This window comes from Fringilla coelebs (assembly GCF_963513975.1).
Source record: "Fringilla coelebs genome assembly, chromosome: 3".
In the NCBI taxonomy this organism is placed as follows: domain Eukaryota; kingdom Metazoa; phylum Chordata; class Aves; order Passeriformes; family Fringillidae; genus Fringilla; species Fringilla coelebs.
In genome coordinates this window covers 102,508,096-102,522,579 of record NC_140030.1, presented here as the reverse complement: position 1 = coordinate 102,522,579, position 14,484 = coordinate 102,508,096, and the positions used below count along the sequence as shown (strand labels likewise).

General features: G+C 39.4%; 1 protein-coding gene across 2 annotated transcripts in view; it reads right to left on the bottom strand.

Moving 5' to 3' along the window:
- Window positions 1-5,843: 5,843 nt before the first annotated feature.
- The window catches only part of PPP1R21 (protein phosphatase 1 regulatory subunit 21), a 31,925-nt gene continuing 23,284 nt past the window's right edge, over window positions 5,844-14,484 (bottom strand). Inside the window, exons 18-22 of one of the 2 annotated variants that reach the window (XM_084201977.1) lie at window positions 13,899-13,934; window positions 12,072-12,188; window positions 11,071-11,169; window positions 8,879-9,007; window positions 5,844-7,066 (exon numbers count right to left, since the gene is read on the bottom strand). In XM_084201977.1, the coding sequence (XP_084058103.1) occupies window positions 7,037-7,066; window positions 8,879-9,007; window positions 11,071-11,169; window positions 12,072-12,188; window positions 13,899-13,934 (411 nt within the window). In that variant the 3' untranslated portion in view covers window positions 5,844-7,036. Of the gene's footprint in view, window positions 7,067-8,878; window positions 9,008-11,070; window positions 11,170-12,071; window positions 12,189-13,898; window positions 13,969-14,484 lie in introns of those variants that run through there. The other variant, XM_084201976.1, reaches the window with a different exon arrangement.

Sequence of the window (14,484 nt, the reverse complement as noted above, 5' to 3'; positions counted from 1 at the left end):
GGGGGAAACCACCTATAAAACCATCCAGAACATTCCCAGGGACATGGAGTGGAGCTGCCAGGGACTGCAGACACCCAAATTGCCCATCTGAAAGGTTTTCAAGTAGTAGGGACAGCTCACTTAAAACAGCAAGCTTCAGTTTCTGGTGTAATCCATCCAAAATTCTTTGTGAAGCATTATACATCCATTTCAACTCCACTGCTTTCCAGTGGTTGAAACTTCCCTTGTATTTTAATAAGGAAGGGCCTCCTTCTGCAAACTCATTTCTTTTGTCCCATTTATCTCCTCTGTAAAGTTTTCTTATGTTTTCTGTGAAAATGAAGCAGTTCTACCTCTTTGCTTTATGCATGGGGAGTACTATTCAGGCTCTGTCTGCATCTGCAATAGAAGTGTTCAGTACAATTTTCCCTACAAATAAATTCTCCTGTAAGCTTAACACCACTACACAAATTGCAGTAGGATGAACATCGGCCATTCATGGTTTAAAAAGTTCTGCATTTGCTTTCTTAATTTTTTTTTTTAATCCAGTGCCAAATTTAGCATGGAATTTTTTCACCATTAATTTAGCACTGCATTAACTTTCAAGCCAGTGAATTATTACATTCTTCTCTCCTTGAAGGCCTTTTCTGAGCACTGCCAGACTGAGGTCTCCAGGCTGAGGACAGGGTTAGGCAGCTCCACCTGCCTCCCTCATCCCAGCAGGGCAGCCCTGGAAGTGCCAGAACCTCATCCCAACCTCTTCCCTCAGGAATTTCATCCCTCTAAGTCTGCTGCCCTTGAAATCCAGGGCTGCTGTCAAAATTGTATTTCCATAAAAACTGTATTTTCCATAAACAATTCAGTCTTCTGCCCTCTCCCAGGACACACCACTCAAGCTCTTGGCAGAGGGAACCAGTGGATCAATACCTCCTGTTTTGCCAAAATTCCAGAAAACTTGAAATAATTCCTAATATTTTCTACGTACTCCAAAATGAGTCCTTCAAACTCTCATGTACTCCTGCACAACATTCAATGAAACCTTTTTCCCTGTTTAGCTTCCACATTGGCTCTTCCTAATGGTTTTCAAGTGGGAAGGGTAATAATGTCTCATATCTCCTTATCAAAGCCTGCACATCTAAAAATAGATCAGATTTTCCCTTGTTGAGGCAAGTGCATACATTTTCAAGATAAGACTGTTCTTCTCCAGTAAATTCTGCTATCATTTTCTCTTCCAAAATAATTCAGTGCAATATAAACTCAAGCATCAGAGGAAAAAAACCCTGATACAGAAATTTAAAGCTCCTTAAAATAATTTTACTTTGATGAAGAATATATGCAGAACAAATTACAACTAATAAAAGTTATTTTTACTGTAAATACAATTTGAAGAGCCTTTCACATAAAGATACAGAATTATATGTTGCTAGAGGCAGTTATAAAACTCATTCAACATTTTACAACACCAACAAAATCAGTTTACATTGCTGACTATATTTAAATTGATCTTAGCATGATTTGCAGTGTATTGCCTGTTTATAAAATGTTTACTGTCTAGGACTGTTTTATCAAAAGTGAAACCTGTCAGTTCATATCTGGCTAGAACCAAATATTTGTAAATAGAGACAGAAAAACACTTGTTTCTAGACTTACTTTAACTTTTTCCTCCACTGCTTTGCTTTTATTTTAGCAAGAAATTTCTGCAAAAGTTAATCTTAAAAAGATGTATTTTGTTTTGAAAAGTCAAATTCTCCTCAGGTTAAATGAATCCATCTTTCACTGAATACAATTGGTATTAAAAACTTACAAGTTTAGTACATTCACTATTTAAATGATGTATAGTTAATACATATGAACTGGTTATAAAAATTTAGCATATTGATGTCCTTTTTGTGAGAAATTGGCTTTGAATGTTCCTGACCTCATGGGCTGGAACAATAATCTAAGAGAAACTTGTTCTTGCCTGCTTGTTTGGACTAAAAATAAACCAGACTTTGCAGATTTCAAAAGAAACTTTTGGTCAAGTTGATTGTCCCCTCTCCAGGTTCATCTTTTCTGTCCAACCTGCACATGCTACAGACAATTTGAAAGTCACTAAGCACAGAAGAGGAGCAGCACCAGTTCCAGGATTACAGCTGTTCCCTGTGCCAAGGGCTGCAGTTAATCAAAGTGCACTGGAATTCTCAGTTTGGACCTTTTCAACCTCATAACTTCATTGAAATAATCTTTTTGGGATACAGAGCTCTGCATTCACTATCCAAGCCCAAACTGAAGGCTTTTAAATCCAAAAGAAATTTGAAGCCTAAAGGGAGAGTAGGCAAGGGTGAGGGGGCAGAAAGGGGGGTGTGTGGCAGTGTAAGGTGTTCTCACACTCATTTCAGGAGCAAAGGACTTGATACACACAGAGCCTGCAGCCAGCTACATGCCACCATTGACTAGATGCCAAGAAAATTCATGAAAGAATCCCTAGTGCCTAAAATAACTGGAAATGACCTGGACTCTTCAGCTTTGTGGGTTTAACCCTTCTCAGGACAAAGCTGTGCTGTTTAGGGGAGACTGTAACTACAGTTTTGACACCAGGCCTGGGGTTCAAAGGCTTCTTCATTAGTTAAGACCTCATCAGCTTAGAAAGTTTTGGATTCACAGGGTGAATCAGTGCTAAAACAGATAAATTGTGCTTTCTACTGCTCTCGCTGCAGTTTCCATGGAAGAGGTTTAAAACCAGAATTCTTTAAGGGCTGTTAGAGGGGTGTCTTGCCCTGCCAATTAAACCCAAGGAGAATCACACACTTGGGGTTTTTTGCAGCTCAGCATTGCAGCGAGTTGGCTCTGCAAGGAGCTGGGTGATTCTGAATGAGCACTGACATGTCTAAAGCTGCCTGCACACACAGCAGGGCAGACAATGAGAGCTGCCCCAGGCCAGTTTCCATGTGCTGCAGCTCACAGCTCCAGCCCTGCCTTACAAAGGTCCCCAACACTCTTCTCTGACCCCCTCTGGAACCAAGCTGGCAGAGCTGCAGGCACAACTGCACTTAAAGGAAGTTTTTAACTCTGTCATTAAAAGAAATATTCAGGAATTTGGGCAAAAATGCCCTCTCTAAACAAACGTGCAATAGTGCAGGTAGTGACAGAGGCAGAAAAGGCAGAGTAAGACACAACAAGCACTCTTAGAGCAGCATCCAGCCTTCGTGGGAGGAAGTAATCAGACCTCTGGCAGCAATTACAATTTTTTACTGTACTAAGCTTTGTTTTTATTATGACCCTACTGTTGCTAAGATAGTGCTCTCAAATTACCTTACATACAGACTGTATTAAACAACAGGTTTGCCCAATTTACAGGGCCAGATGGTTCTCCAAAGTTTAATATATCATAGGATTTACACTATTAAAAAAACCCCACAGCCTTGCCACTGCTCAGCCAAGCCAGTAAATAACTTTTCCCTTGTCCAGATAGGCAGTATGTGGATACAAAGTTTATTTCCTTTCCTGTTCACAAGTGATGCCTGGCAGGTCAGAGCAGATCTGGTTTTTGGAGCATAGGAAGCACTGTTGAGCAGTGAAGTCAGCACCCAGGAAACATGCTGGGCCAAAGTCCTTCACACCAAAACTTCATCTGCCAGCAAGGGAAAGGAGGGCAGGTGGAGCAGCAGGATTATAAATACAAATTAGAAATTAATCTGGCTTGGGAAAAAGGGAAAATAACCATATAAATGGCCAAAGGTAGGAAAACAAACTGTTCTAGCCTGGATATTTACATGCATCGAGAAGATCTGGCACATTCATCATGCCATGAAATGCTGAACTGGTTCAGAATGAAGCTGAAGGGATTAACAAGAGACATGGCAAACAGAACCAACCTTGAACCAACACTTTAGCTGATTGCTGTTTAAATCAGAGATGTAGCAATTCAAAATAATCATTGTTCAAACAGCAAAGAGAGGCAGCACCCTAGCACAGCTTATGACACCAGCCTAAGATTCCTGTTTTAGAAGTTAAGCTTTCAGGCAGGGAAGCCTCTGACCTCCAGGAGCTTAAAACCTTTTAAAATAGACAATGGATTTGGTGCTTCTTGGGCAGTTTCAAAATGATGAAGCAGTGGTTCTTAAGAGGGCAATCTTGAAGTTAAACTAATGCCTGATTACAGCAAATATTTATTTTGAACACACAGAATAATTGCTGGGGATGTGCTTTCAGAAATCTAGGACAGTTGAACATTTTGAAAGCCTTGAACATGTTAATATAGCTTTAAAACAAAGCTCAAAGATTTTTTTGAAAATCCAATTTAAACCATTAATATAGTGATTTTTCTGAATTAGCCACTTAAGCCTCAGAATGAGGGAATATTCATGCGGCATTCAGCATTATGGAGAAATTAATTAAGCACTCAAAAAATGCTTTAAAACTTGTCCTTAAAAAAGATAACTGACACTCAGGCTTTTCTTTACCCCTGGTATTGTGCTGGAGGTTTTTACACTTTACAACACTTTGTCACTGGTTTCCCCAATTAACCACCTGTACATTTCTGAAGATTAATTCCATTAGTAAAATCTCCTTGCCCAGATTTTGCACATCCCATGATACTCTGCATATACCATTGCAAACAAAGTAGTTCAAAATCATTTTTCTGGAAAACTTTGCCTCAAAGATGAATTTTTGGCTGCAATGTTGAAACAGGTCTTCAGCTTTTTGATAGCAAAGCCTTGTGCAGCAGGCATTTTGGCATTTAACAGCATTTGAGACATCGAGGAAGATTCAGCATCACCTGGTGAGCAGATAATAAGCACAAGGAGTTGGGATTTCCACTTGATCCGGTTTCCAATGCCACTGAGTTCAATGTAATATCCTGTGGCCCCTTACAACACTACTACAGCAGTATCCAAAACACTGATTTAAATTTCTTTTGCCAGATTTTACTTTTGGGTATTGATAGTTTACAGTTGTCTAGAACTTACTCAAAACATTTCCTTGAAAAACTGAAGGCAGCTTAAGTGATCAGAATTGTCTCTTCTTTAGCATGGTTATTGCTTGGTGAGGGGCACACCCACACACATTCCCAAACAACACTGCAAAGAAAAAATGCCAATAAACTGATGTACATTGGAATTGTACCTAAATGCCTGTACACTGGATTCCAGCTTGGATATTGGGGTGCACACTGATCATGCATTTGATTTTTTAATGCAAATTCTAAAAACACACTATTTTTATTCAGACATGTAAAGAAATGGCCTAAGCAAAATTTTTTTCTAAAGGCAGCAATCTATGAAAAGTAATATCAGTAAAAGTAGTGTCAGTTCAGTCATTTGATTCAGAGAATTAAAATAACTGGATTAGCACCTTCAGTGCAAAATGAAAGTTCTCAGAAAAGGCAGCTTCAAAAGAATTGGAAGAAAGCAATTAGCTTGCCAGCCCTAAATGAAACAGCTGAAGCTGTATCTGCTTCCATAAAACGGCTGGAGAGAAAGCCAACATTTCCCCACCCTCATTAGCACCAGCACATGGTTCTTAATTCAACATCAATAAGAAACCCTGCAGGCTCTCCCCATCTCCTCTCCCCTCACAACCACTTCTATTTTGCATTTCTGAAAGGAAAAACTATCAGAACAAAGAGGAGCACTGAGAGCACCTAGACTGTGTAAGTATCCCACCAGCACCACAATGTCACACTCTGCAGCCTGGGCACAGCCAGAAGGAAGGAAAAAGTCCAGCTGGTTTCATGTGGTTGATTTTATTATTACATACTGATAATACATTTCAGCACATCTGATATCAGAGTAAACCCCCGTGGGACAAATAAGTGCCATAATGAAATTATGGAACAGAAGACTGGTGTAAAAAGTGTGGAGCAGCACAGCATCTGATTTAAAAAACAGAAACAAAAAAAACCCCAAAAAACAAAACAAAAAAAAAAAAAAACCACCAAAAAAAAACCAAAAAAACAAACAAACAAACAAAAAAAAGAAACAAAGCAAAAAGAAATAACCAAACAAAAACCCAACCCGAAACCAACAAACCCCACCCCCAACAACAAATCAATGCTGTGAAAATTTGTGATATTAAACTTCACTTGGGAAAAAAATTTAAAAAAAAACAACTTAGGAGAGGCCTAAAGTTCACAAACTTCTGAAAACACAAGAAAAGCCATGTGCATCCCCCCAGTGGATCCATCACAACTCAATTCCATGAAGACCTTTTGCAAGTTCAGTGCTTAAATCTCCTACATATTTCATGTTCTTCTTTACTGCAAGAGAGCACAGTAAGCTGATCTATTCTACACACATTGTTTCACTCTTTTGGGGCAAATGACAATCACAGTTTCCTCTAGCCTTAAACAGCTATTTCAACCAATATATATATATACATACATGTGTAAACAAAATGTTAGAGAAATGCCTTAAAGCAATTTCACTGAAGTAACCCAATTCAGCCATTTGTGCTCTTCACCTCAAAATCCAAAGTGCCAAATACAAGCAGGAAAGGTTTCCACTGTTGCACTCTAACAATGATCCCATTTACTTGGTGAATTTGTAAAAATCATTTCAAGCCACAATTCCAATAAATTTTAGAGGGCTGAGAACAGGAGTAATACATTTACAGTAACTGCACAGCTCGCATGGCCAAAAAAAGTCTCCAAACTCATTTTTAAACTGTTATTAACAAGTAATGGAATGTACATGTGCTGACCATTAAATGCAGAACTCAAAAACAGACACCTACTGCACCAATCCAAATTTGTTAATGCAGAAACATATTTGAAAATATACAAAATCTGAAGTTGTTACATGAAATCAAAACCTGGTTTTAAAAAGTGCACAGTAAAAACTGAAGGTAATTACTATATAAATTATCCACAGAGTGAGTATTTCCTGGTTTAGAGCCAACATGAAGTTCTGTTTTATCTGTTACAAGTTCTAAACATTTTCAAGCCATTTACAGCACCAATTCAGTTTTTACTAGACCCAAAACCAGCCTCAGCTTCCTGGAACAAACAGGAACTGGATAATGAATGGTCACTATCTGCATCCTGTGCAGCAGCAGCTTCCAAAGACTCAGCTGTCAACTATCGATTTTTGTTCTTTTTAGAATTTCCCTGCAACAAGAAAGAAGCAAAGAGAACATTATCATTCAGGCAAGGAAATCTAGACAGGTAACATACAAAATCTGATGTCTAATAATTTATGCCTATAGCAAACAAGGCACAGTCAGACTGAAAATAAACACTCCACAGACTTCTAAGTTTGGCAGATTGTAACCATTTGCTCTGAAAATTCCTCTGTTTCTAGAAGCACAAGAGAGGCAAGTACCAGATATCTCAAATAAGCACAGCAGTGCCTTACTACAACTGAAACCTGTGAAAGACATTTGAGGGACATCCCAAGACATTCAATTGTATCAATACCACTAATATTGTAAGGGCAGTTAAGGCAAGTGAAATCATAATCCCCCTTCATGTGCTACTCCAAATAACTTCTTATAAAATAATTGTATCAAATTAAAAACCAATCCTCCACCATACTGGGGGCTTTTTCCAAAATGAATTTTATTTTAATTCAGGTTGTACAGATTATTCCTAGTTCAGAACAGACTTTGCTCCACAGCTAGCCAACTCACATTTGGCCTTCAGTAATTCCACAAAGGAAATGTGGAGCTTAAAATAAAATTTTGTGCAATAGTTACTTGCTGGCAATTCTCAGTCTTCCTATTTCCTGAAGATAACATTTGTTTTGAATCTAACCAACAACTCCCTCCAAGTGATAAGGGCTTTAACTGCATCATTTGGATTCCAACTGAATCCCCTTCTACATTTGGTAACATCTGAAAACCTGTGTGGCTGCTGTTGTGAGGTTCTGAGGTCCTCACAGACAGAGTACCAATTCAAGTCTTACAAGTATTGCAAGTGAGAAATTCCAGAAAACATTTTATAAAAACATTAAGTGCCATGATCAGTATGCATCCAAGAGCTTCCTTCTGGAAACACAATGGGTTATACACCACAAAGTAATTTTAAAGAATACAAGTTAAAACACTGAGAAATCTGAAGAAAAGCAGGGGGAAGAGTTTACTCTAAAATATAAAAATCACCATCAAGGGATCTTTAATCAGAACATGGAATTAATTTATTACTTTTACTTTTTTAATCCTTTAGTGATACCTGCTTCCATGCATCCCAGAAATAAGGAGAATAATGATAATTTATTTGTTTCACAGTCAGACAAGAGAAGGGCAAAGGCCTTCACAACATCTGCTCCTTCCTAGAAGCATCAGAAAAGGATATACCATGGTTTAATCACTGACTGCTCAAAAAGCAGACTTCTGTATTTTTCATCATTAGGTAAGTAAAAAAATCTCTTTCTGACAAGTGGGTAGACTTCTTGCCTGGTAAAGAATTTTAGTGTGCATTTCAAGCTCACAGAAGAATACAAGTGGCAACTTTTTCATTCCTACACAAGGGACAGATGAGCTAGAATATAGAAACAAATCAGAGAAAGAGCCCAGCTGCCAAGGACAGAGTATGCTGCAACCAAAAGGAGCACAGAAGGGACACTTCTACCCAGAACTTCATCACCACCACCCAGCCTCAACAGCTGGGTTTACAAACAGCTCCATTTTCACCACATTAAAACAAAAAAATGGTGTGATCTGCCATCAGAGGGTACACTTTGAGAACCTAACATGAAGCAGTGACATGAAGAGCTTGCTCTTTCCCACATGTGTGTTTAGCAAGAATTTTTTTCTTCACTGAAACCTGAAGGAACAAGTTTGGAGTTTTCTTTCCAACTGGCTGAGAGTAAGAATTACAGCTTGTGAGCTGGTTTGTCCAAGGGCAGTGCTGCAGGAACACCAAATGTAACCCTCCCAGCCCCAGCTGCAGCCAGGCCCTGTGCCAGCACTGCCAGCTCACCTTACTGGCCATCTTTAGGGTATCAATCTCTTCCCTTTGCTTAGTCAGGGTTTCATTCATGCTGCACAGGTGGTCACTCATCATGCTTAACTGGTCCTCGTAGCTCCTCTTTGTCGTCATCAGTTCATCCTAAGGGAAAAATTAAACAACCAGAGGCCCTGGCTCAGTATTAGTGATACCTGACAAAGCAGCACACTTCCACCTCCACTTAGTCAGCTCCACTTTTGATGCTGAGTGTGTGCAATTCAGCTAAAAAAAAAAACAACCTGTTTTATGAAAGGAAGTCAGCAGCTACTTTTCTTTTACCTGAAGTCCCATGCATGGTTTCTTCCCTTTATTTTTGTGTTGTTGCCTTGAGATGTTTCCCCCACTTTTATGGCTTACAAAAAAGAGTAACAGCTAAGTTTTCCACCACTGCTTCCAGCCAGGAAACAAGTAATGGTTTGGGGTTAAAGCATGGCCTGCACAAGAACACACAAGGCATCCAAAGCTGAAGGAGGCACCACTCCACATGCAGCTAGAGAGAGCTTAGCTCTCTCTGGGATTACAGAGACACGAGAGATAGTGTGCATGACTAAAACACAGCAATGAAGGGGTAAACACACTTTAGGAAGGACAGAAGGGAAGAAATCCTGCTCTGTGTGAAGAAGTGTCTTGAAGACTAATAAATCTCATCAGTAGGAGAACAACAGGGTGATATGACAGGCATCTGCTGCAAGCAGGTAAAAATCTCCCACTGACAGACCCTGATCCTCATTAGGGATTTTAACTACTCTGACATGTCCTAGAAGGGCAGCAAGGTGGAACACAAGCAACTGAGGACTTGTCTTGAGTGTTGAATAGACTTCTTGAATAGAACTTCTTGATCCCAGTGATCAGTGGGACCAAGAGATGCTCCCTGCTGGACCTGTTACTCACAAATAAGGAAAAGCTGGTCAGGGATGTGAAAGCCAATGGCAGCCTTGGCTGCAGCCACCATGAGTTAGTGGCATTCAGGATCCTGAGAGAAGCAAGGTGAATAGTAGAATTACAGCAACCCTAGACTCAATAGGAATAGATTCTGGCTTCTTTCAAGGTCTGCTTGGAAAGGTCCCAGGTAAAACTGCCCTGGAAGTTACAGGGGCCCGGGAAAGCTGAATGATCAAGGACAGAAGAAGGAACAACCCAATGCCTAAGACATGGAGTGACTGTGACAGAAGACCAGCATGGCTGTATAGGAAATACCCAGTTTCACAGCTTGATCTGAACTTTCTGCTCTGACCAAAGAAGGGGACAAATGACCTCCAGAGGACCTTTCCAACTTCAACAAGTCTATTATTCAGTACTCTGCAGGCTACTAAATATACAAATGGGGTGTGCCTGCTATCTTTTCCTAGGAAGTTTAAAATGCAGTTGGAAATTAACATCTCATGCTGAGTTCAACATCTATTATGGAATTTCTTAAAGGAAGAAATCAAAAAAGTGTTTAAAAAAGATTGTTCATGGTACAACAGCTCAAAGCTTCTAACATTATATTCACAGCCTGTATGGAGCAATTTTGGTACTCACCATCACAGACAGATGAGCAATAATGATAAGAACTAAGTGTAAAGAAAACACTAAGAAGTTTATGAATTGTGTGTTTACTTATACTTTATGGTACTACTGGCTTCTTTCTCAGCTGTGTGGAGGAGAAGGACAACGGGACAGGACATTCACAGGATGGCGTAAGAGTTGATTTTTGTTAACAACAGTTTCTTAAAGATTACCCCAAAATGATCTTTGCTTAATATTAAGGTATCTATATTAAAAAAAAGAAATCAACCTGGCACTTTTTAAAACTTTCAGACCCAGGTGCAAGAAAGGATTAAGAATTCCTTATTTCATCTGGAATCAGTCAAACCACCACCCCTTTTGGCATGCATTACAACTCTCTCATTTTCATGAAAATCCTTGACATCAAATGGGCTAAAACATACAGGTTTGGCCAATATAACCTTCTCTTGGAAGCATGCTCTCCTTCAACTTTATACCTGGGATTTAAAGTGTATTATTCAAGGCTCTTCTCCACATACCACTGGAGTTTTTATATTCCACAACACAGGACCTAGTAATGGCATGGCCAGGCTAGATGGTTGTCATTTTTCTGCTCCAACTTCCCCTTACACATGGTTACAAAATGCATCTATTACATTACAGAACAATTTACTTGCCTGTAATCTGGTGATGTTTTGACTGGCGAGCTTCAACTCTTCCGTGAGCGATTCCTTGGACTTCTCTGCCAGAGAAAGTCTTTTGGCAAGTGCTCGACACTACCAGGAACAGGACAGGGAGGGTACAAGGGACAAAAGTCACTTCCACAGTATTCCCTGGTGGCATCCTTAAGTGCTTGCTTTGGACTTTTCAGTCTGTGACACTTGGATTCCAAGAAACTCAGAGTTTGTGCACATTTTTAAATGCAGAGGTAATGGAATAGTTAACATGAAATGTTTCATTTAACAAAGCTGCCATATTGGCAATCCTCTAAATATTGTATTTTTCATGTAACTGCTACAAAACTTCTCATAAATAAAAAGCAATACAAAAAACTCACTTCATACAAGGCTCAAAATATCACAGAAAAGATGGTTCCTCCAATACTATGACATCTTCCATTAAAAAAAATATTTAAGAGGATTTGCTCTGTTAACCTGGAGCTTTAGTGTATTCCACATCATTTATTACACAAATCAAAACAGATACTTTCAAGAAAAGTTCCCTCATGACTTGAAGTGAAGAGGAAACCATAGATACAATGAATCACCTTGTTCATTCTTGCAGTATAACTTATGCCTAAGAGCCAATTTTCTCAGGAGAGCTGTTTCTATCACTTCATAATACACTCAAATATTTTTGAATGACATCAGCATCACTATAAAATTAAGTCAAAACTTCCTTGGTAACTAAAGCCAGCTGCTTCAGCTTATGTGAACAAACCTATACATGACACACATTATACTTCTTAATGCAGCCAAGACAAGGCTACCAAAGGATTTATTAAGCATAAAAAGCTCTTTTACAGTATCTGTTTTTATGCATGCCAGACCACAATGAAAAATATTCCAGGAACAGATTTTTATAAAGCATTTATGCTCCATATATTGAAATTCACTATGATAGCACTTGCCTGTGGGAAGTTCAAAAAGAGATTTACTGTCCTTGCCTGCATGCTCACCTCAGCATGGAAGTGCACTGATTTGCTGTCAGCAAGCTGCAGGTGAGAGGTCAGCTCTGCTATCCTGGCCATGTAGTGAGTTTTTATCAGGTCTTCACGAGACTCAACATCTGGAGCCTGGCAAAGAAAAGTTTAAGCAGACAACATTTATGTTTAGTAGACTGAATAACCGAATCACAACATTGCCTCTATACAGACTTTTTTCTTCTTTCCTTCTGAGCCCTGGCTGCTCTATCAAAAAGTATCAAATTCCCCAAACACAACAGAAGATTTACAGCAAGCCACACTGCTATTTGTCATTTTATGGGGACTCTTAATGTCAGATTTCCTTACAAGACAAAGAGCTGACTGAAAAGGTAAGAATTTAACTTGCTTTAATATATCAAGTGTCTGATGAAGATGAAAATCCAGAAGTTAACAGCTTTCATCTACATGAAAACTTACTGTCTCTTCCAAACAAGGAAGAATTCCTTCACATAACTGTATTTCAGAAGCGTACAAAAGTCAAAACCATTACTAATGTTGCACATTCCGGAAGTTTCTTTAGACATTTGAAATTAAAAAAGAAAATAAAAATAAAAAACCCAACAAATCAGTAGTTTACAGACGAACCCACTGGAGTCAGCTTTCACATGATTTGACATCACCTTCAAGTTCAGCACTGTGCAGAAGCCTTTAAGGATTTATATGAGTTATTTATTATCTAGCCCTCTATCCTTTTTCATCCCACTTTCAGAAGGAGGAGTGAACTAACCTACACATCACTTCCCTGTGATACCAGTAAAGGGAAAGTAGTGAACCTTACTCTCAGGAGTTCCTGCTGGAGCTAGTGTTACATTATAGCAGGGCTAAATGAAGAGGTAACATTTATTCTGAGGGCTGGTTCAGGGCTTGTTTCAGGGTGACCTGCACTTTGTAGCCCAGGCACTGCAGCCCGGGCTTTTTAGGCAGCTTGAGCCCTTCCTCCCGGGTTAAGAATGGAGGCTTGGGATACAGTTTGGGCTCCTGAGGCACAGCCAGACAATCTCCAGCCAGGAGCTATGTACACATCACAAACGGGACTTGACTGCTGGGGAACGTGCCTTGAGCTGTTTGATTTTCCAGCATCAGCCTGATGACATGGTTATGACAATGGGAAGATGCCAGGAGCTCACATCCCAGGCAGCAGACTAACAATTTACTTTATAAGTTTTTCACCAATCACACAAAGCAAAAGCATATTGACAGTAGTTCTATCCAACCACTATAAGCACAGGTACCCTTGGTTAAACAATGCTTGCTTATCTTGAATACAATACCTGCTTGTAAGCCTTAAGCTACAATGCACAGGGCTCCAATTATTAAGCTTAGAACTTCCTAACACCTCACTAGATAGACTTTTCTGCAGCTTAGGGAGTTATTCTAGACAAGCATTAATACACAGACCACTGTTCTATTTGTCCTTACTTTTCTACTTCTTACATAATTTTTCTGCTGACCTATCTTAGGGCTACTGCTTAGCTCCAATCACAGTTCTGCTATCTCTGAGGCCTGCCTTTTGCAGCTCTCCCAAAACCCTCTGATTTTATAGCTTCCCACAATGACCAGTGCCTTCCTCAAATTACAGAGAGCAGACCCTGACTGCAGTTCACACTGCTCCAAAAGGCTTACAAGGGCCAAATAAGAGTCCACTAACAGAAGAAAATTAAAGAACACATGGATTTCAGAAATTTGACCACTGCCATTATACAGGAGTATTCTTGGTAATTAGACCAGTGGAATAAGTTTAGCAGAATCAGAATTGAAGTGTTTAACAGATGGACTTTACTAATGTTTAAAACAGATTACCTTTTCATTATCAGTAGTTACAGTCAACATTCCAATCTAGAACAAGGAAGAAAATACACTTAATGAGAAACTGCAAAAAAATAGATACCACAGCTACATTTTGGTTTCAGTCATAGAAGGACTTTGAATTTAAACAATCTTGCAACCATTCAAACTGAAATGAAATTTAAGTACTTCCACCTGTAACATAAACAAGAATGGTTACATGAGTGCCTTGAACAGAATTAAACCTGACACCAACTCTCAAAAATATAGCTCTTGTCTTAGGAGGTACACAGGGAAAAGGCAATAGAAGCAACAAGATGCAGCTGGGCTCCTATGGTTATGCAACTGCTTGATCATATGAAACTAATTCAGAGCCACGTTAGCACACTGAAACATTACTTGTCATGTTTAAGAGGAAGGAAAGTCAACCTGGATTTCTTGAATACCTTCCAAATTCCTCCCTTTCCCCTCTGACTAGTAAGCACTGACAGAACTCTACAGGAGCAGCGTAAGCCAATACCTGGTTTCATGAAAGGATATCTTCCCAGAGAATCGAAGGGGCTTTTTTCCCCTTGATCTCAACAGGACTACAGAGTCATGT